Source organism: Tribolium castaneum, chromosome 9 (assembly GCF_031307605.1).
Source record: "Tribolium castaneum strain GA2 chromosome 9, icTriCast1.1, whole genome shotgun sequence".
NCBI classification, from domain to species: Eukaryota; Metazoa; Arthropoda; class Insecta; order Coleoptera; family Tenebrionidae; genus Tribolium; species Tribolium castaneum.
This window is the reverse complement of record NC_087402.1, coordinates 9,800,532-9,818,619: the sequence shown is the minus strand read 5'-3', so window position 1 is coordinate 9,818,619 and position 18,088 is coordinate 9,800,532. Positions and strand designations below refer to the sequence as shown.

The window sequence follows — 18,088 nt, the reverse complement described above, 5'->3', positions numbered from 1 at the left end:
GTTATTTTGCTAAAATTCGGCCGGTTTCGTCATCTTTTGTGTTCCGAAATTAAACCTTTATAAATCATCCAAATTCAATCAAGCTTTGCAAAATCTCATGTTTTTCATTAAACTAAAAAATTACAGCACCTGCTCATTAAATTTAAGACGTTTATTATTTCTTGTAAAGTTTGATTGTCTAAGCATTTAATTAAATCAATAAACCAAGCCCAAATTTCAAATGCTCTCAGACGTTCCCCAAATAGAGTAGATTTATTAAAATTTGGACATTTCAGTGGCAGCTTGTAAAGTAAATCAAAAAAATCATAAAAGCTACGACTGGTGCCGATAATTTAATTTATATGACAGATTTTACGTAACAGAAAGTTATAATTTTATCATTCGAGGAATCGTCTGTAAAAATAAACAGTAATAAAGTAATTTTTCCAAATTTTTCAAGCTTGGTTTTTCAGCGCTGAAATCCGAAGCATAAATTGATTTCGCCGGTTTTCAGTCTGACGTCACTAACATATGATATGCAACTGAAAACGTATTTATAGAGCTGATATGTGTACAAGAGAGTATGTTAATTTTAGCACCAGATTGGCCATGTTTCCGTGCTAAATCGTCATTGAAAAATCTAATTTTGATTCATTTTGCCTGTTGATTGTTGATTAAATTGCTTCAAAAATAAAAAGGTATCGACGCAAATTACGACCAATAAATCACGTGGGACAGCCAAAATTCGGAAATATTTTATTTTTCACAGCGCATTTACAACGACTCAAAACAACTAATAAAATTTGTTTTACACGTGGTGGCGAATTTTTATTTCCTTGAGCAACAATAGCATTCGCATTTCGCTTCGATTTTTTCCGGTTTTTTCACCAAATCTTCCCCTTTCTCGTCTTGTTGCTGGAGTTCGGCCTGTGGCATGCCTTTGAGCATTTGATAGCCCGTTTTTCCGATAAAGAACTGGTAGGTCGTCAAGGGCGTGTAGTTTCGACTGGGTCGGATATAACCAAAAACTGGAAAAAAATCAGTTTTTCGCAACGTCGTCCAACTGCGTAAAAATAGAGATTCCCGAGAATAAAATCCAGTTTTTCAGCGGACTAGACACCAAGACGGCTCAATGTTTCACCACTAGCCACATAAAGAACTACAATTTGACACCTACATCCAATCATATTTCGTGGAAAATTAAAAACGCCAAAATATCGCATAAATCACCGGCCATGCACCCCACACGGTGACACCCATATATCTTTTAATGAAATAATTGGTGATGGTGATACGTTTGCTTGTTTTGGCGCGAAGCCAAGCCAAATGTGTGGCAAAAATGGACCTTTAACCGAAAATAATTACCTTTTCTCGTTCCCGGTAACGGGGGAGCGATTTTCGGACGGGAGTCAGGATCGTAGAGATTTTTAGCCGATTGCAGGAGCTGATTCTCGATTTCGATGTTTGCAGGCTCGCCGATGAATTTAGCCACCACTTAAAATAATGATTCAACAAATATGGAATTAACATTAGACGATTCTTACAGTCTTTGCAATAATCATACTGATAGGTTGTTATTAGGCGCTTGAGATAACATTTTCTCAGGCGTTTCTCCAAAGCTGCAGCGTCCTAAAGCAGCAGTTATTTTTTCAATAAAAAATTCAAATAAACGAGTTGAAATTGAGATGTAAATATAAATAACTCGTTTCAAAAATATTTGTCTAACCCAAATCGCTAAAACATTTTATTTTAAATACTCATTGTGTACTCATGATTTGCTAGTTTGATTTTAACATGTTTATTAAGAAATGGAAGCATTTTCTAAAGTAAACGCAACATCAAAATTATTATTCTGACGCAACTTTCAGCATGTGTCGTCCAATTAAAATTTAAATTATAAGTATGCTGTCTATTTTATGGAGGTGCAAAAAAGTAACTCCAAATTGTGACAATACTTCTAATGAAACAAATAAATTAAAACAAATCTTTACAAAGTTCAAAACTATAGAAATGCCAACGTCGCATTATTACCTAATTATTTTTTTTTAAAGTTGATAAAATCGTAAAATAGTTATGAATGCACAGAAAAAAAATCCATTACACTTTATAAAAAATATCTGTTAAAAATATTCTGTTACATTTTAATATGCCTTAAGTTAACTATTAACAAAACCTGGGTCAGGGTATTAATGCGTAATGTATAATCTTTTTAAACAATAGAAATTGTGTACAGAAGTATTTAATTTGTATCAAAAAATTTATTAATCTTGTTAAAGAAAGCCTTCTCTAGTAGCAATGTCATAAATATTAATGCTAACAAAAATTAATTATTCACTTTATTAGAAAAACGTACTAGACAAATTTTAATAGACAGTTTTCTCCGTGTAATTAGATTTGCCATTGAAACTATAAACTACATTTAGCTATTAACTTTTTAAAGTGCAAGAATAAGTAATAACAAATAAATTTTAGAGAAAATTTGACTTTGGCATTTATATAGTTTTGAAAGAATTTCATGTTTTAATTTTTTTCTAAATTTACATTGCAACTTACAATGCAGTAAAATGCAAGGAAAAATAATTTTCATATTATTCCAGTAAATTTTAGTTTTTACGTCAAAAGATCCTTTTGCTTTTATAGTGAGAATTCTGTAATTAAACAATGTAATAGAAAATTGGGGAGATTTTGAGTAATTGAATCTTTAATTTGATCACCCGAGTACGACTTGGAGAAAATAATAGTTTCGTAAAAGATTAAGCAAAGGCTTAGGCTTAGATCATTACATTTTGGCTTAGACTTTTGCATTTAGTTTTTTAGGAATTATTTTCAAAAGTTGGTGGTAAAGAATTTTGCATCTAACAGTCGGTATAATAATTAATTACTTATGTATAACTAAGTGTGTGAAATCTCCTCAACAAATTATTATCTATGTATTATTTAAATAGCAAATTTTACATTACAGCTTCGAAAATATGAATAAATATGAATTTAATTTTATAAACAGGTTGTTTATCTACAAGAAAATTCAAATGAACTTGACCATTTCATCTCGTAAATGATAAAATCGCCACTGAACAAAACTCAGCTTTTTATACCATCTGCTAAGCACTAAAATAATTAATTTCAAATTGCTGTGTGTAAGAAGCTGACTTACCTTATTCGTGAATTATTTGAAAACTTCAAAATACTTAGTTCTAATTAAATACAAAATTAAAACCCCATATTTGTTATTAATGACAAAATTCTTAATTAAAAACAAGAGAAATTTCATCATGTAATAGTTATTTATTACACAAGACTATAAAAGAAACTTTATTTAACTTTAAGTTAAGTTCAAGAGTGACAAGTAGATAGTAATAAATAATTTTTATCGTCGTGAATAATACAACATTTGTTCTATAGAAAGACTTTAAATTTAAGAGAAAAAGTTATTGTATTAACCCTTCAAGTTAATATGTTGCAATTTATAAATTTAATTGAATAAGATAAATTAAAAACATTTTATTTATCCTTGTGGTTAAAGTGCTAATTTTTCCGCTCAAAAGAGTTGATAAAGAAATAGTTTAACATCTGCTATACCGGATGCTCAAAAACTGGCGCACCAACTCGAGTGATACGTTGTTGAAAAGCATGTGTAGATTACGGGAAAACTCTTGAAAAAATTTCTTAAATCATATTTTAAAAAATCTACAACTACAAACTTATTTTGTTAACTTCTTCAGTTTTCATTATTTTTTTACGTTTTCATGTTTCAGACTAAGTAATCGCTCCCTAACATAATGATGAATAGTTTTTTGAATTGAAAAAAATTAAATTTCATCAATAAATCACAATTTGTAAATGTGCCAACACTGAGTACTATTTTCTTGGAAACCGTTTCAAAAATAATTAATTTTTGTTGTTGATCAAATTTGAATAAGATGACGGTTGTTAGACAACGTTTCTATATTATAATATCTTAATTTCTCCAAATACAGGGTGTATCGTAAATACATGTGTTAATTTTAACACGGAATAAAACGCATAAACAACTTTTTCATATAATATTTTGCAAAATTAGATATAAATGAATTACTTATGTATCAAAATAGTATTATAATTTATAACTTTAAATCCAAACCTAAAAAAAATATTTTTTTGTCTCTCCAGAAAAAATTTAGATATTGTTTCATATCTCCTTGCAATTCATTAAAATAAAAAGTAATACATTCAACAGTTGACAAATTACCAACAAAAAATTTCAAACCGAAAACTGTCATTTCTTTATTTTTTGGTGAGAGAGGTTTAGAGGCCCCAAATTTTTACCGCCAGAGGCTTCAAGTTAATTGTTTTGTTAATTTGATTTTAACATGTTTATCACGAAATAGAATCATTTTGTTAGAGGAAGCAACCGCAGGAAAAAAATTAAAATAACAATTCTGCCGAACCTGCGTTCAATTAAAATTCGAATCAAGTGTTATTTATGAAGATGTGATTCAGTAAACCCGCTTCGTTTATTTTTAAGGCCAGACGGGCAATTTCGCAGAAAACCGACACTGTCTTACCCAGAAATTGGTCATTAAATCAGGATGAACCTCATAAATGTTTACGAGAATTTAAAATCGGGTTACAATTACTAGAACTGTTAAATTTTCTATTGTTGGGTCACACTTTCCACCAATTTACGCTTGGTTCCGGTTAGACTAAATAGTGTGGAGTCAGAACTCATTTGCTCAATTGTAAACAGTTTCGTGTTGTTTGAAGACTCGACGAAACGTTGCATAATTATAATTGAATTTTTGTACCAATTTATCCTCGCCGGTATCGGCGCCAATCCAAATGTCTTCAGGGGGAATAACACTGACAAAGTTATCGTACGGCTCATGGGCACTACAAACGCAATCAAAAACGAAAACCAATCACGCAACACTCACGATTTTGTGAATTGGGGGTCGGGCCACCTGTAGTGATTTCGATAAGTGGAAACGAAACATTGGGCCATTTTCACGTGAATTTTCCAAAAAAAACGTCAATTTTACTGTCAAAAATTTAATCCGTCCACAGTCTGATTACTCATGGATTACTCCAATAATTGCTCAAGTAACGGAGCTCAATAAATAATTTATTAAATTAATTATGTACAAAACTGGACCAAAATCTAGTCAAATATTCTCTCCTTGATGTAGAGAATGTAGTCCATGGGCTGGGCCATTCGCCTGTTCTTCCCCACCGGCTTGCCGTACATTATCCTCTTCGACATAAATCCTCGCCCAAATTTCGGACTTTGCGCTTCGTCGAGACTCGCTGTAGCTGCACCAACGAGCAAATTATTCAAATCGGTGTTTTGCTCTTGATTTTCGGAGGTCTCGATTTGGTTTTCATTGACCGGAATTTCCGGACTGTAACCGGAATACATCTCATTGTTGAAATTCGCCAAATTCTGGTTCTGGTACGGTGTAAGACCATAATCCGGGACCTGCTCCTGGGGTTGGTTCTCACTCACTGGAATTTCATACCCAGGTGAAGGACGGTACAATTTTGGGTTATGGTGGAAGTTTGAAACCGTCATGGTCCCATCAGGGTTCAAATACGTGGCAACTCCGCCATTCACATTGGCCAGATTTTGGTCCAAATGGTCGGCAAAAGCCGCATTGTAGTAATGTTGCACGTTTTGGGGCCCTTGGTAGTGGGGGTGGTTGTAATAGTCTTGATTATGGGGGTTGTAGTAATTTTTTTGGGGCTCTTGGTAGTAGTTAGGGACGGAATCGACTTGTCCCCGATACGAGCTTAAATCTCCAGTCAAATCTTGCACGTTGTTATTACCCCACAAAGTGGGGGTTTGAGTCGAGGGTTGGTATGACGGCACGTTACTACCCCACAACGCGGAGGTTTGGGTGGAGGGTTGGTATGGGGGCTCCACAGGCTTGCCGTACACCAAGCTGGGGACTGGGGTCCCTTTAATGGGCTTCAAGGGTTGTTTGTTTAAAATTGGGGCCGGTACTTCATGCAGAGCTTGTGGTTTTTGGTAGAAATCGGCCGGGATCTCGTTGCTCAAAAGTGTGGGGGTTTGGGTTGTTAGACTGGGGTATTTTTGGGCACTTTCAGTCGGTGATAGGTTCGTTTGCACGTTTTGGTAACTAGTTGGGTAGCTTTGAGGCCGTAAATTGTGCTTAAAACCGGCTAAATTTTGAGTTTGAGCGGTCTGAAGTGGTGTTTTAGTTTGCGCAAAGCTGACGAAATTTTGAGGAGGTGGTGCCACGTTTAATTTCTGACTGACGTACTTATTTTTCAAATTTTGGAGTCTTTGAGGAGGGATAGGGCTGCCACCGTACGTCTGTATGTAGTTCATGCTTTGTTGCGGGATGTAGTTTTTGCTACTTTGGTAGAACTGAGGCACAACTGGTCGCTTGTATTGGTAATTCTGGTTCATTAATTTCGTGAGGAAGGCTGTGTTCAGTGAGGCTAGTCTTTGAGGGTCAGACTGCAGGTGTAACTCATACATTGCGGGAACCCTCAAAACCTCCACAATTTTCGTCCCAGCCGCGGCAATGTTCGGTTTTGGGGCCTCTTTGTGCTGTTCCATTTCAGTGTTTTTGGGCTCTTCGTGTTTTTTCTGGCGGTAGCGTTTCTGGAAGCGGTGGCTTTTGGCGATTTGGAAATTCTTCTCTTGTACTTCTTGTGTTTTCTCATGGACTTGATAAGAGGGGGTGGGCAAAATCTCGGGAATGTTTTGACTAGGTTGGGAAATTTGGTCTTGACTGATTTGTATAACTGTCTCGTTTTCTTTTCTATCGGAAAATTGGTACTGCGGAGATGGGGTAACAATGGTGGTGTTTTCGGAACGAACCCCATAGCCGGCGCTAACGTTAACTTGCATGGAATTATCACGAGAGCCGGTCACTTCTTCAATTATTAAATTTCCACTGCAGTTGTGAGTCACCACCAAAAATAGTATCTAGTGAAGGGTGAGTCAGTTGGGGGTGTTTGTGTGAAATATTTCTACTTACAAGAAATCGTTTCATCTTGAACTGTACACTTCACTAAAACTAGAGCATAAATAAGAGCCATTCTCTAAGAGCGCACTTTATATAATAATGCTTCTAATTTGCTGTATTTAATTAAATTTTGTACTTTCTCAGGTCATCTCTGCTGTTTTCATGAGCTAAATATGTTTAAGTTTTCAATTTCCCCCATTTGCATGCTGTTAACGACACTTCGAAATGATTTATGACACTTTCCCAAAGTGGTTTTGCTTTTAAACATGTAAATCTTGTCTTGAAATAAAGCAGTTAGTCGGTCAAAAGTCGAGCAAAATTAATCCTTTTTCAAAAGTGTTTTTAGCGTTCTGCATAAAACAATCACAATTTTGAAAATTTAAAGTTGATGATTACTTTAAATAATTTATAAATAATTTTCCACACGTTGACGGGAAAAGTAGAACTTGGTCTCATTTTTGGTTAGATCACTGTTTAAAAATAGTTTTTGTAATTTGCCGCCATTTTGATGTTTTAATAGGCATCTTAAAGCACTCAACTTTATCAAGTGCGATGTCATAATAGTTATTATTTGACGGAACATTTTATGAAAATTTTTAGGTTGACAAGATTATCTCTATTGTCATTAAAACTCTTTTTTTTAACAAAACTTGATAAAACAAAAATTTTAAATAAATTTTTCACTTTCAAAAGTGAAATATTACCAACTGTCACAAAAATTCCAAAATCGACTAAAGTAACAATCCAAAAACGGCACAAATAGGGCAAATTACAAAAAATAATATAAAAAAACTTATAAGGTCTTAAAGCACTCATTCTTTTTGAAACTGAATTTGTGCTTTTTAATATACTGTTAGGAAATTAAGCGAAAAAAATCTTCACATTACTTTTTAATACTGCTAAGAATAATTGAGAGGAATTTTGTTATAGTTTTTTTGAGAAAGTGTGCTATGAACGTATTCAAAAGCTTATGCGCCAATTTGTATACACTCTGTATATAACTTTAGACTTTGTTTAGATTGTTCTTTTTTAATTTCGATGGAAAAATCCTTGGTGAGAAACATAATTTACAAATGTGTGCAAGCGGTGTTGGTTTTAGTATTTCCGTTTTATCTGTTGCACGTAGATACATAGATTTGTCCACCCCTAGTGAAGAAATAGTGTACTTAGAAGAATACACTATACAAATTCGACAATAATTTAAATTTGGAAAAAAAATAACTTAAAACAAAATTAATAAAAATTGTGACCTTGAAAAATTTTTTGAAATCTGACTTCATTTTTATGTTTAATCGAACGTCTTTTTTTTGTTTATCAGTTTATCACCCATGTCTTGTGAAAAATTTTATACGCTGAATTCTGATTCTGATTTTAAGCCAGTGGCAAGAATTAAAGATTTAGCATTTTTTTCTTTGATCAGTAATTAGTTACCTCCTGAAAAGCTTGGTTTCATGCTTTTTATTTACCCTGTATGCATTAACCACTTTAGAAAATGCCTCAGAAGTAATCAGTAATAGGTCATAATAGACTCTCTCAGCTCTCTGTAGCTATTAAAACATTTGCTACACGAGGGCTAAATTGCACTGCAAGTTTTTTAGGTAGAAAAAAACAGAAATTTTCTGTTTTAAATATTTCTTTCAATCCCGTCCGATCCTTTCATGTTTAGAAGGGCTCCTCACTATTCAGGTTTCTCCATACAAATAAAAATTAATATGATTTATAAGTTTATCAATTCAGAAAGTAAATTGTATTTTGAGGAATTTTTCTAATGTGATTTTTTTATGTGTTGCATAAATGTGTTTGTAATCAAATGCTAAATTGCGCATTCGTATGCATTAAATGGGGAAGAAAGAAGTTGCTAATTAAGTAGTTCATCAATATTTGTGATTCGGTTGCACTTTATTGCTTTATTTACTGTAAATCTAGCGTTTAATATTTCGGTGGGCACCCAATTACCGCCCTACATCATCGAATATTTAGAGCGCAAAACTAGAGAAAGTAACAATTTTTTATAATTTTGAATAAATTTAGTTTTAATTTCATTAACGGGACCACACAATGAATAAAACGACCAACAAACTTGAACGCTTTATTTAAATAATTATTAATCATTTGTTAATTGTAGTTAAAGAAAAACGAGAGTGACTTGTCTGTTGACTGTAACATCATAACTATCGATTTCCGATCTGACACAAATATCGGCTCTTTTGTAGCCACTTCCCCTCAGATCGGTTGAAGTATCACGAACTTGGAGGATAATTCTGTGGCCGAAATGTTGATTTAACTGCGGAACACAAACTTTCGTGCCATATGGAAGGTTTAAAGCGTCATCCATTGCTAGTGTTACAAACTCGGCTCGATTGTCCAAATAATCCTGAAAATTCGGTCACCACAACCAAAAACGCAACAACTCACCTGAAGTGTCGACAGATCTTTGCCCTTCTTGTCTAAGTAACCGTCATCCTCATTATAATCGGGGTAGTATGCTGTTAGGGTCACATTTTCGTACTTTTTACCCTTACATTCCAAATTAATTTCTGAAAGCGAATTTGTGACTCCTGTAACGCATTTTGCGACTCACCGTTGTCAAAATGGGCAAATGTTAAATGAAATAAAAGAATTAAGACGAAACAATTCATTATTTTATTGCAAACAGACACGACACTAAATTACAACTTTGCACAATTACATACACATGTCACCGTAACGTCTCCTCGACGAAGGCAAAGGCTCAGCATATTGTTGGCTACTTTTCATAATGCTTAACCCCATTTTGCTTATGGTGTCTTGGTACTCGGACCGACCAGTCAGGGGTGTAAACCAATCAGAGATAGATTTTGGTGCTAAAAAAAAACAATTTTTTTCTCGTTTTTATTATTACTAAATTATTACTTGTATGGAAAGACACAGGGGGGCACACGTCGATTCTGGGCCTTTGAATCGCAAAGTGTCTGAAGGCAGTCGGATCCCTGTACCCCTCCCGCAGACTGATTGAAGGTCCTTCGAAGGGTACTCCAACCGGGGAGTCAATAGCTGGCATCAACTTGCGGTACTGTTTGGCCTCGAGACCCTTCTTATTATAGTCAATTTGATAAATTGTGGCCATTTTATCGTCGTAAGTATCACAAGGATGGTCCAAAACCTCGCCTGCCAAAATCGACATCTCTTTGCCCAAACATTGTAACTCTTCAAGTAGCATTTTTTCCTTGTCTGCTAACATTTTGTATCTTCCCATTTGGGGTTCATATCGGTGGGCATCGCAATGACAAAACGGCTCAATTAATTTAGCGACGTAGAAATTGTTGGGTTTTGTGGTGATCGGGGGTTGGGCAGGTCTTAAAAATTTGAATACTTAAAATAATAATAATAATAATAATAATAATAATAATCATATTATTATTATTATTATTATTATTATTATTATTATTATTACTATTATTATTATTATTATTATTATTATTATTATTATTATTATTATTATTATTGTTATTATTATAAAATAAAAATAATAAGATAACGATAATAAAAATAAATGTTTAATTTTTAATAAATATTGATCCAACAAATTTTTGAATTGTAAAGCATATTCCAAATCTGGTGGCGAACTGACATTGTCGAAAATGACTGAATTTTGGCTTTACTATTCGGAAGTAAAATTACCGTTGGGGGCGCCACTGAGCTAGGTCGAAAACAGTAACAATAAATGGCGGGAAAATGTTTATTCGGATATTTTGAGCGTTGTACGAATTTTGGGGCTTCACAATTATTGCATTGCCTATGCGGAATGATTATTGTATCTTTGATGCAAGAAACTTATGTTGACAAATGAAAAATGACGAGGAAAACACGAATAACGAATGACTTTTTGGTTCACTTTCTTTATTGGAAAATTATTACAAAGACATTGAAAAGCCTACCTTTTGGCATAATTTTCGTTTAAATGTATCAGCAGTTGTTAATCTTTATTGTAGTTTTGTAGATTTACCGCAGCATTTCATGATTTTTTCAGTGAAAAATTCTAACCTAAAATTCACACACTTCACTAATTTATTGGTTTCTTGAGCCAAACTTTGGGTTCGCTGTGATCCATTACATAATCTTTAATTAGACAACTGTTTGATAACACTTTGTAATCAAAATTTAAATATTTTTCACTTTTTATCCACTTTCAAGTTCCAACAATAAACACTTTATACCACGAAAAACTACAGAACCAAAGTCAACGTTAGTATTTACCACCACGTACTTTTAAAGTGATTCTTTCTATTGTAAGTAATTAACACTATACACGCAAAATTGTTGAACAATTCATTAAATGTCAGTTAAATGTGGAATTACAAAAATTTCTTTACTGTTTTCGACATAGTTCAAAAGTCATCACCAGAGGGCGTCTAGTTAATTTTATTTCTGAATTGAAAAAAAATTGCCCATAGGCGTCGTAATAAAATGATTTTCAAATCCACTGATAGTCTTTAAAAAATTATAGTGAGAGCCGTAAGATGAAGAATAATGAACAAATTATTAACAACAATAGTAATTTTTCTATGAATCTTCGTCCTCAAAATTTATTAATGTTAAAATAACAACTAAGTAAATTTTAGCAAAAAAAATGCACGCCCATGTATTTCATTCTCTTAACCAAGTGAGTGCATTTCAAGAAACTTTTATGTCACTGTCAGTTCGCCACCATATATGGAACCACCTCTACCATGAATTTGATTAATATTCTCGTCATGTTTTACGGCAAAACTCATTATAACAATTTTATCGTCATTTAAAGACAATTTGTTACATAGAACCAACATTTTATTTTATTTAGAATAAAGACTAAAACTAGATTTGGATCCACTCCTTTTTCCAAAGACTTCACAAAAGTGAAATCGTCAGCGTTTTAAAGGTGGGTTGCTTATGTAAAAAACGAAAAAGAAGGGGACTCAATTGATCTTTGAGGCACTCCTCATTTAATTTTTTGAAGCTACTGTTTTGTTCATTTAGACAAGATATTTGAAATCTATTACAGTTTGTTAAGTAATATCTCAATGTCTCCCAATCAACAGCAGCGCTTAGGTCGCTATATTCCGCTAGATATCTTTCTTTATTATTAAAAGCTTTTTTAACTGAATTTACTAACTTGTTAATTGCCTTCAATTTTGAAAATCGTGCTCTAAATACAAATTACTTGGTACATAATATTAAAAAAAAAACGATAGTATTCAAATATAGATGAAAGATCAGAGATTTTAGGAATTTTGAAAATACTAGAAATTTTTAGGAACATTTGTTTCCCTTTTTTCGTATGGAGGATAGAATTTGACAAGTTTTATCTTATCGGTAAAAACACCATCTTGTATACAAGAATTATGCCAACAGTAAAAAGAATTAGCAAACAATTTCAACATTTTTCAACAGTCAACATATTTATACCAAATTATATCGTCGCTCTTTTTTTTTCTTAATTTAAATAGTATCTATTGCTAAGATTTGATAAAAATTAAGTGCTCTAAAGAAAAAAGACTTACTGAATGTGGGTTTTTCAAAAACTAAATCAACATCATTATTAGGATGTGTTAATTGTTGAACTAAACTGTGTTTTTCTATAGCTTTTTCTTTCATTTAAGGTTGTATAATCTTAAAATAAAGATGAATGTTTTGAAGTACCAATATCCACAACTTTTTCGATCAATTTATATTCATCCGCAGTAAAATTTTCTGAAAATTCTTTTAATTTAAGACCAGTTTCCCTATTAATCAATTGTCAAGTTGATTTTGCGTAGATATCAGAATTTTCTAAAATTTGTCTATTATATCGTTCTTTGGCCCTTCTGGATTTAGCTTAAACCATTCATAAAAAATAGTAGGAGTTCTTTTGACTTCAGAATTGTGGTATATTATCTTTTCCAGTGTCTGATATTTAATCAAATTTAGTTTATTAAAACAAACTTTGATTTGAAATTAAAATTTGACACTACCTACTTTTCAAAAAAAAATTTTTTTAAAATCAAAATGGATCATAGTGTGGATACTAATGTGGATTAGCAGTTTTGTTAAAATAGGAATAATTTCAAAAGCTAAGGACATTTGGTCAATACGGTTAGTTGCTCTCAGCTATAATATTGCTAAAAATTTCGTCTTCAATATTTTGAAAAAATGAAGACAACAAAGTACAGTAATTATAGATCCTGGATGTAGATTAGACGAAGAAAGGTTTCTAATCAAAAGCAAGTTGAATTTTCTCAGGTATTTAAATTGTAATAATGTAAATTATGATTAGAATCGAATAGTAATAAAACGACCAATAATAAATTCGATTTTGATCAGTAAAAATAATATATGATCAATATTTAATTAACTTTTGCACAGTAAAACTAGAAGTGATCGATTTAATGTAATAATATTTTGCACAGTAAAAAAATTAAATGACAAGTAAACTATGCTCAGTAAAATAATCGTACATGTACAGTGTCTAATTTCAGTTTGCACAGTTTAAATAATAAACGCTCGGTTCGCCCCAGTGAACGATTAAACTCGAAATATAAGATTTTAGACTTTCCAATTTTGACTTACTGCGCATTTATTATTTTTACTTTGCATATATCATTTTTACTGTGCATTTGTTATTTTTACTGTAAATTTATTATTTTACTGTGCATTTATTACTTTTATTATTTATTATTATTCTTTACTGTGCATTTATCATTTTTACTGAATAAAAATACTTGTCGTTTAAGTAAAATACTGTGTGTTTAATTTGTCCCCATTAGAATCACAAACGACTAAAGAACGTGTTACGCCAACGAAAAAAAGTGTCCCATTTTATTTTATCTACATCTGTACACCGTAACATCATGGAAAGTATTAAATTTTTCTTCGACAGTTTTAGTAAGTCTGCAGTAAGTCATATTAAACCATGTTTCTCTGTTTAGTTTGCTAATTGGATTTTCACCATTTTTATCATTAAAGTTTGTAAACTGAGACTTCACTGCTGATTTTTTATCAAAGTAACTGAAAATTTTTGGATTTGACCAAATTGATCAGAAATACCAAGTATTTCTATTCTCCCAAAGGTATTGACGAAATTACTTAACATATTGTGTTGCAATTTTCTTAAGTGGTTCACAAATCTGTTTCGAGAAGCCCAACATATTGAACAAATTCACAACTGCTAGTGAATTGACCTTTTGTTCTTCATTGAAGATACTCAACTGGCATAATAGTCACAAACTTACTTGGCCACCGAAGGCACGAAACTGGGCCATTTGTAGTCTTTCCGGTAGTTGGTCAAGAAAGTTTCCTTGTCCACGGTCATTTCGTATCACTGCAAATTTGGTTTCTTGGCCTTACTATTGTTTCTGATACACAAGCATGCTAAAAGACGACAATTTGGGACGGAGGAGACCGAACAAGTACTTTACAAATAAATAACACACGAAATTTTGTGACAATCTTGTCAAAATCGTAACGAAATCCATTTTCCGAGTGGCAGGGCAAATAAAAATTGTTTGGACGACGGCTAGATTATTTTTTTGGGGAGAGAGAAGTGGATTTTGTCACGCATTATCATCTGGCCGAGACGGGATATGGCGTCTTGGTACTCCGTCGCGCCGGCTGTCATTGAACCCAGAGGCCCTCGACAGCTTCCAGCTGATTCAAATTCATTATTTTGGGAAAATCAATCGAAATAAGTACCGCAGTAGGAGCTCATGGCGTTGTCGTCCCCGCCTCTTGACCGGCCTTCGCTCTTACCGCCCCCAACCCGGTTACTGATAACCGCAGGACGGTAGGCGATGGACCTCTGGTTGGGCCTGCAAGGGTCGCCAGGAAGTCGCACAGGGGCAGGACATGGGGCGATTCCAGACACTCCAGCCGCTCGCAACAGCTCGTCGTAAGGAGCGTCAGGATACTCCTCTAAAATAACTTATTTTTTGCGCCAAAACTCGGAAAAATAATTACGTAATTTGCAATAATCGACTTGGTAGGTGGTCCTTAGCCGATCGCGATTGATACGCGAGATCAGATCATCAGGTGGTGCATTCCTCAAACACTCGTAAATGTAGGGGAACTTGTCTTTCAGTTTTTGCAAGTAGACGTTAGGTTGGTTGAAGCGACTGACTTGTGATTCGGGGCTTGCGCCCACTTTCACAGGGTACACTTTGGGGTCTAGAAGGGGGCCCATGGGGCCTAGACGACTCCATGCGGCTTCGGATTGGTCGAGCCCGACTTGTTTAGTTTTGTCGATTTTTGGACAGTGGCACTCGCACGTGAGGTGGTCGCCGGCTTCAGGTAACGCAGGAGTTGTCCTAAATCATGGAATAATTTTTTTTCACGGAAAAATTGCGTTACTTTAGTCCGTAAGCGCGCACGTAAGGCCATATGTAGTCCTTTCTGTATGTGGTTTGAAATTGATCGAGAACCATTGCGAATTTTGAACGAAAAATTTTATTGAACTGAAATTTTGACACAATTTTGACAATCAGGTTTCGGGGGGAGGTTTGCGTCCTTGGATGCTTTTTTCTAAAATAAATTCGCCAAATGTGCCAATGTGGTCCGTGTATTCGCTGATGTAGTGACTGCAGGCGAGGTTTCCTAAAGTCGAGGAATGTTACCATCATCACAAATTTGTATTTTTTCACCAAATTACCATGCGTGTGTAAAGTATTTGACGGTATGATAATGAGCGGAGGTCTCAAAGCCTTTGTCTGATCTCTGAAATAAATTCCATAAGTTGTTAACGGTATTTCCGCATCATCTGCCAAAGTGAATTTTCTGTTGCGTTTATCCAAGTTGAATTGAGTATCTTTTTCTAAAAAAAGCAGTCAGTTTTGTCTTCAGTGAGCGTTTCTCGCACCAATGTCACAATAGCTCATCTGGTATTCGGTAACGGCCCCTTTTGTGACTTTATTTTTCCTTATGGCATCTTTATCTAACGGTTCTTGAAAGTGAATCCTTGCAATCTCTTTGTATTTTTGTTTGAACTAGAATTTTGTTATTGTCAATAAAATAATTGGAAGATTGAAAGGAACTTTTTCCAAGTATTCGTCGCCGTTTTCGTTCGGTGGTTTTAGATCTGTTTTATCCAAAATTAAAAACTCCTTAAATCCTTCACTGATGGGGTCCTCAAACTCTTGATTTTTTGCCTCCGCCCGTAGACTTGAACAAAATTATAAAAAGCGAGAAGACTACAGGTGGGATAATACTGTTTTATCGGCTTTTTCACATAATCCTTCCTGTATGTCGTCAAAAAAGTATATTTATTAATTTGATCTGAATCCATTTCACATTCTCAAGTATGACAGCGAAATTTTGAAATTTGCTAGTTACTTTCGTCTTGTCCGTTGTTGCCAACATAGTGAATTTTTCCCATTTTTTGACGATTAATTAAAGAACTTTTAGACCCATTTAAAATTATTTAAAAACTTGGTTACTTGGTTTAATATCATGTAAAGGCTTTATAAAGAATATTATTCCAAACATTTTGTAGATAAATTTATAATGAAAGCAGAATACTGCTGTGAGAGGAAATAATGCTGTCTTAGGTTAGTCAACTTTGTTTTTGAAATCATAAGTTTTGTATACAGAAACACTGCTAAAGAATAAAAATTCTAGATATAACTAGAATTGAGTATAAAAAAGAGTAGAGTAAAATCTAGAACAATAGTTTAAAAAATATTTTTTCTACTTTGTAGGCCATCACTACATCACAATATGCGTTTTGTATCGTAATAATATAGTATAATATGATCCTAGTTTTATAAGGTATTTTGACTAAGACCGTCATGATTTAGCCAGAACAGGTTTAGGTTTTTACAGTTGTGCCCTGTTTTATGTTCGTGTCCAGATTTGTCTTATTTTTTATAACCCAAATGTCCTGCTCTAAGATTTTTAAGTTACTACAAAAACACCTATAATCCACCTATAATTAGGATTTCTGATTTATCGACTTTTTTTTCTCGAATAAAAATTCCAAAAAAATTTCGAATTTTCGAAAAATTTCTAAAACCTAAAAAAACATGTTAATTAAATGAAAAAAACCTTTCATTTTCCGTCGATTTCTCGACAGTTTTTTGGTTTATAAAATAATAAAACCTATACCTATAGTCCACATAATATTTCCACAAAAAAATCTAGAGAAGACTTTATAAACCAATGTAAAGAATGTAGGTATAATTGTATATTCAAAATATACTTAACATAATCCAAAAAGAAGTGAATCAACGAAAAAGATTATTTTGAAGAATTTAGAAGAAGTGTTAGTAAAATTCTCTAAAAGAGAATTTGGAGAAAATTTAGAAGTATTTTTTTAATTTTTAGTAGACGTTAAAAATAATTGTAAAAAAGCATCTGGAGAAGAATTTTGGACCATTATACCTCTATTCTTATATGTATGTGCAGTCTGTCTGTTTTAGTAAGGAATAAATTCTCTATTTAGACACAAGGCATTGACACCTGTAGGTACGTATGTCCTGAGGAACCTTAGGCATTCGATAATAACGCGTTCAAAGTGTAGAAGTGAAAAAACATAAAAATTTTAACGAAATTTTTAGATAAAAAAACTATAAATAAACATAATTTGTCGCAGTTGAGATGAGCTGCCGCCAATTTTTTCACTAAAACTTTGACTTAGGAAGCATTAAGAAAGGCAGTTTAAAAAACAAGGTTTATTTATTGACTGCTTTCAGATTTAAACCAACCATTCACATTACTCCATTAAATTATTGAATGAGTCCAAAAATTCAAAGTGATTGGTTTCTGAACTTTATTATAATGGCCGACCTTAAATAGACCAATCATGTCCAAAAACAATTTCTTCAATGAATAAGAAAAACCTAAAGTGATTGGTTTTCTTCGTAATTTTAATGGCCGACCTCAAACGGCCCAATCAAAATGCTAACAAACTTTACAACACTCACTACGTGCCTTACGCTAATTCATAAAAGGGTGAGTTTGTCATTGATGCATCTCACATCCTCAGTTTTTCTTTGAATTCAATCCCCAGGTAAAGTTGGACGATATGCTAGATAAAAACACCACAACTGGGATAGTGCGTGGACATAAATAAGAAATATTGAACTAAAATTCATTTATATTTCGACAAAAAGGTCCAAATGACGAATTCTCGAAATAACCCATGTGCATGC

General features: G+C 33.3%; 5 protein-coding genes across 5 annotated transcripts; all 5 read right to left on the bottom strand.

The window, feature by feature from the left end:
- Positions 1-721: 721 nt before the first annotated feature.
- LOC103312876 (uncharacterized) lies at positions 722-5,038 on the bottom strand. The gene is made up of 5 exons (XM_064359025.1): positions 4,893-5,038; positions 4,764-4,848; positions 1,524-1,608; positions 1,345-1,473; positions 722-1,007 (listed from the first exon to the last, which is right to left on the bottom strand). The coding sequence occupies exons 1-5, from the start codon at positions 4,958-4,960 to the stop codon at positions 808-810; spliced, it is 567 nt and encodes a 188-aa protein (XP_064215095.1). The 5' UTR covers positions 4,961-5,038; the 3' UTR covers positions 722-807.
- A 78-nt stretch (positions 5,039-5,116) lies between these two features.
- Positions 5,117-7,176, bottom strand: LOC135265227 (uncharacterized). The gene is made up of 2 exons (XM_064359024.1): positions 6,966-7,176; positions 5,117-6,913 (listed from the first exon to the last, which is right to left on the bottom strand). Exons 1-2 carry the CDS (start codon positions 6,978-6,980, stop codon positions 5,117-5,119), a joined length of 1,812 nt encoding a protein of 603 aa, XP_064215094.1. The 5' UTR covers positions 6,981-7,176.
- Positions 7,177-9,029: 1,853 nt separating this feature from the next.
- On the bottom strand, positions 9,030-9,660 carry LOC103312875 (uncharacterized). The gene is made up of 3 exons (XM_008194669.3): positions 9,535-9,660; positions 9,369-9,490; positions 9,030-9,327 (listed from the first exon to the last, which is right to left on the bottom strand). The coding sequence occupies exons 1-3, from the start codon at positions 9,590-9,592 to the stop codon at positions 9,079-9,081; spliced, it is 429 nt and encodes a 142-aa protein (XP_008192891.1). The 5' UTR covers positions 9,593-9,660; the 3' UTR covers positions 9,030-9,078.
- LOC103312842 (uncharacterized) lies at positions 9,574-14,437 on the bottom strand. The gene is made up of 3 exons (XM_008194542.3): positions 14,180-14,437; positions 9,846-10,288; positions 9,574-9,796 (listed from the first exon to the last, which is right to left on the bottom strand). Exons 1-3 carry the CDS (start codon positions 14,257-14,259, stop codon positions 9,639-9,641), a joined length of 681 nt encoding a protein of 226 aa, XP_008192764.1. The 5' UTR covers positions 14,260-14,437; the 3' UTR covers positions 9,574-9,638.
- Positions 14,366-16,272, bottom strand: LOC103312874 (uncharacterized protein). The gene is made up of 8 exons (XM_008194668.3): positions 16,148-16,272; positions 15,974-16,100; positions 15,799-15,925; positions 15,592-15,753; positions 15,294-15,536; positions 14,904-15,250; positions 14,640-14,858; positions 14,366-14,594 (listed from the first exon to the last, which is right to left on the bottom strand). The coding sequence occupies exons 5-8, from the start codon at positions 15,365-15,367 to the stop codon at positions 14,464-14,466; spliced, it is 771 nt and encodes a 256-aa protein (XP_008192890.2). The 5' UTR covers positions 15,368-15,536; positions 15,592-15,753; positions 15,799-15,925; positions 15,974-16,100; positions 16,148-16,272; the 3' UTR covers positions 14,366-14,463.
- Between the last annotated feature and the right edge of the window lie 1,816 nt (positions 16,273-18,088).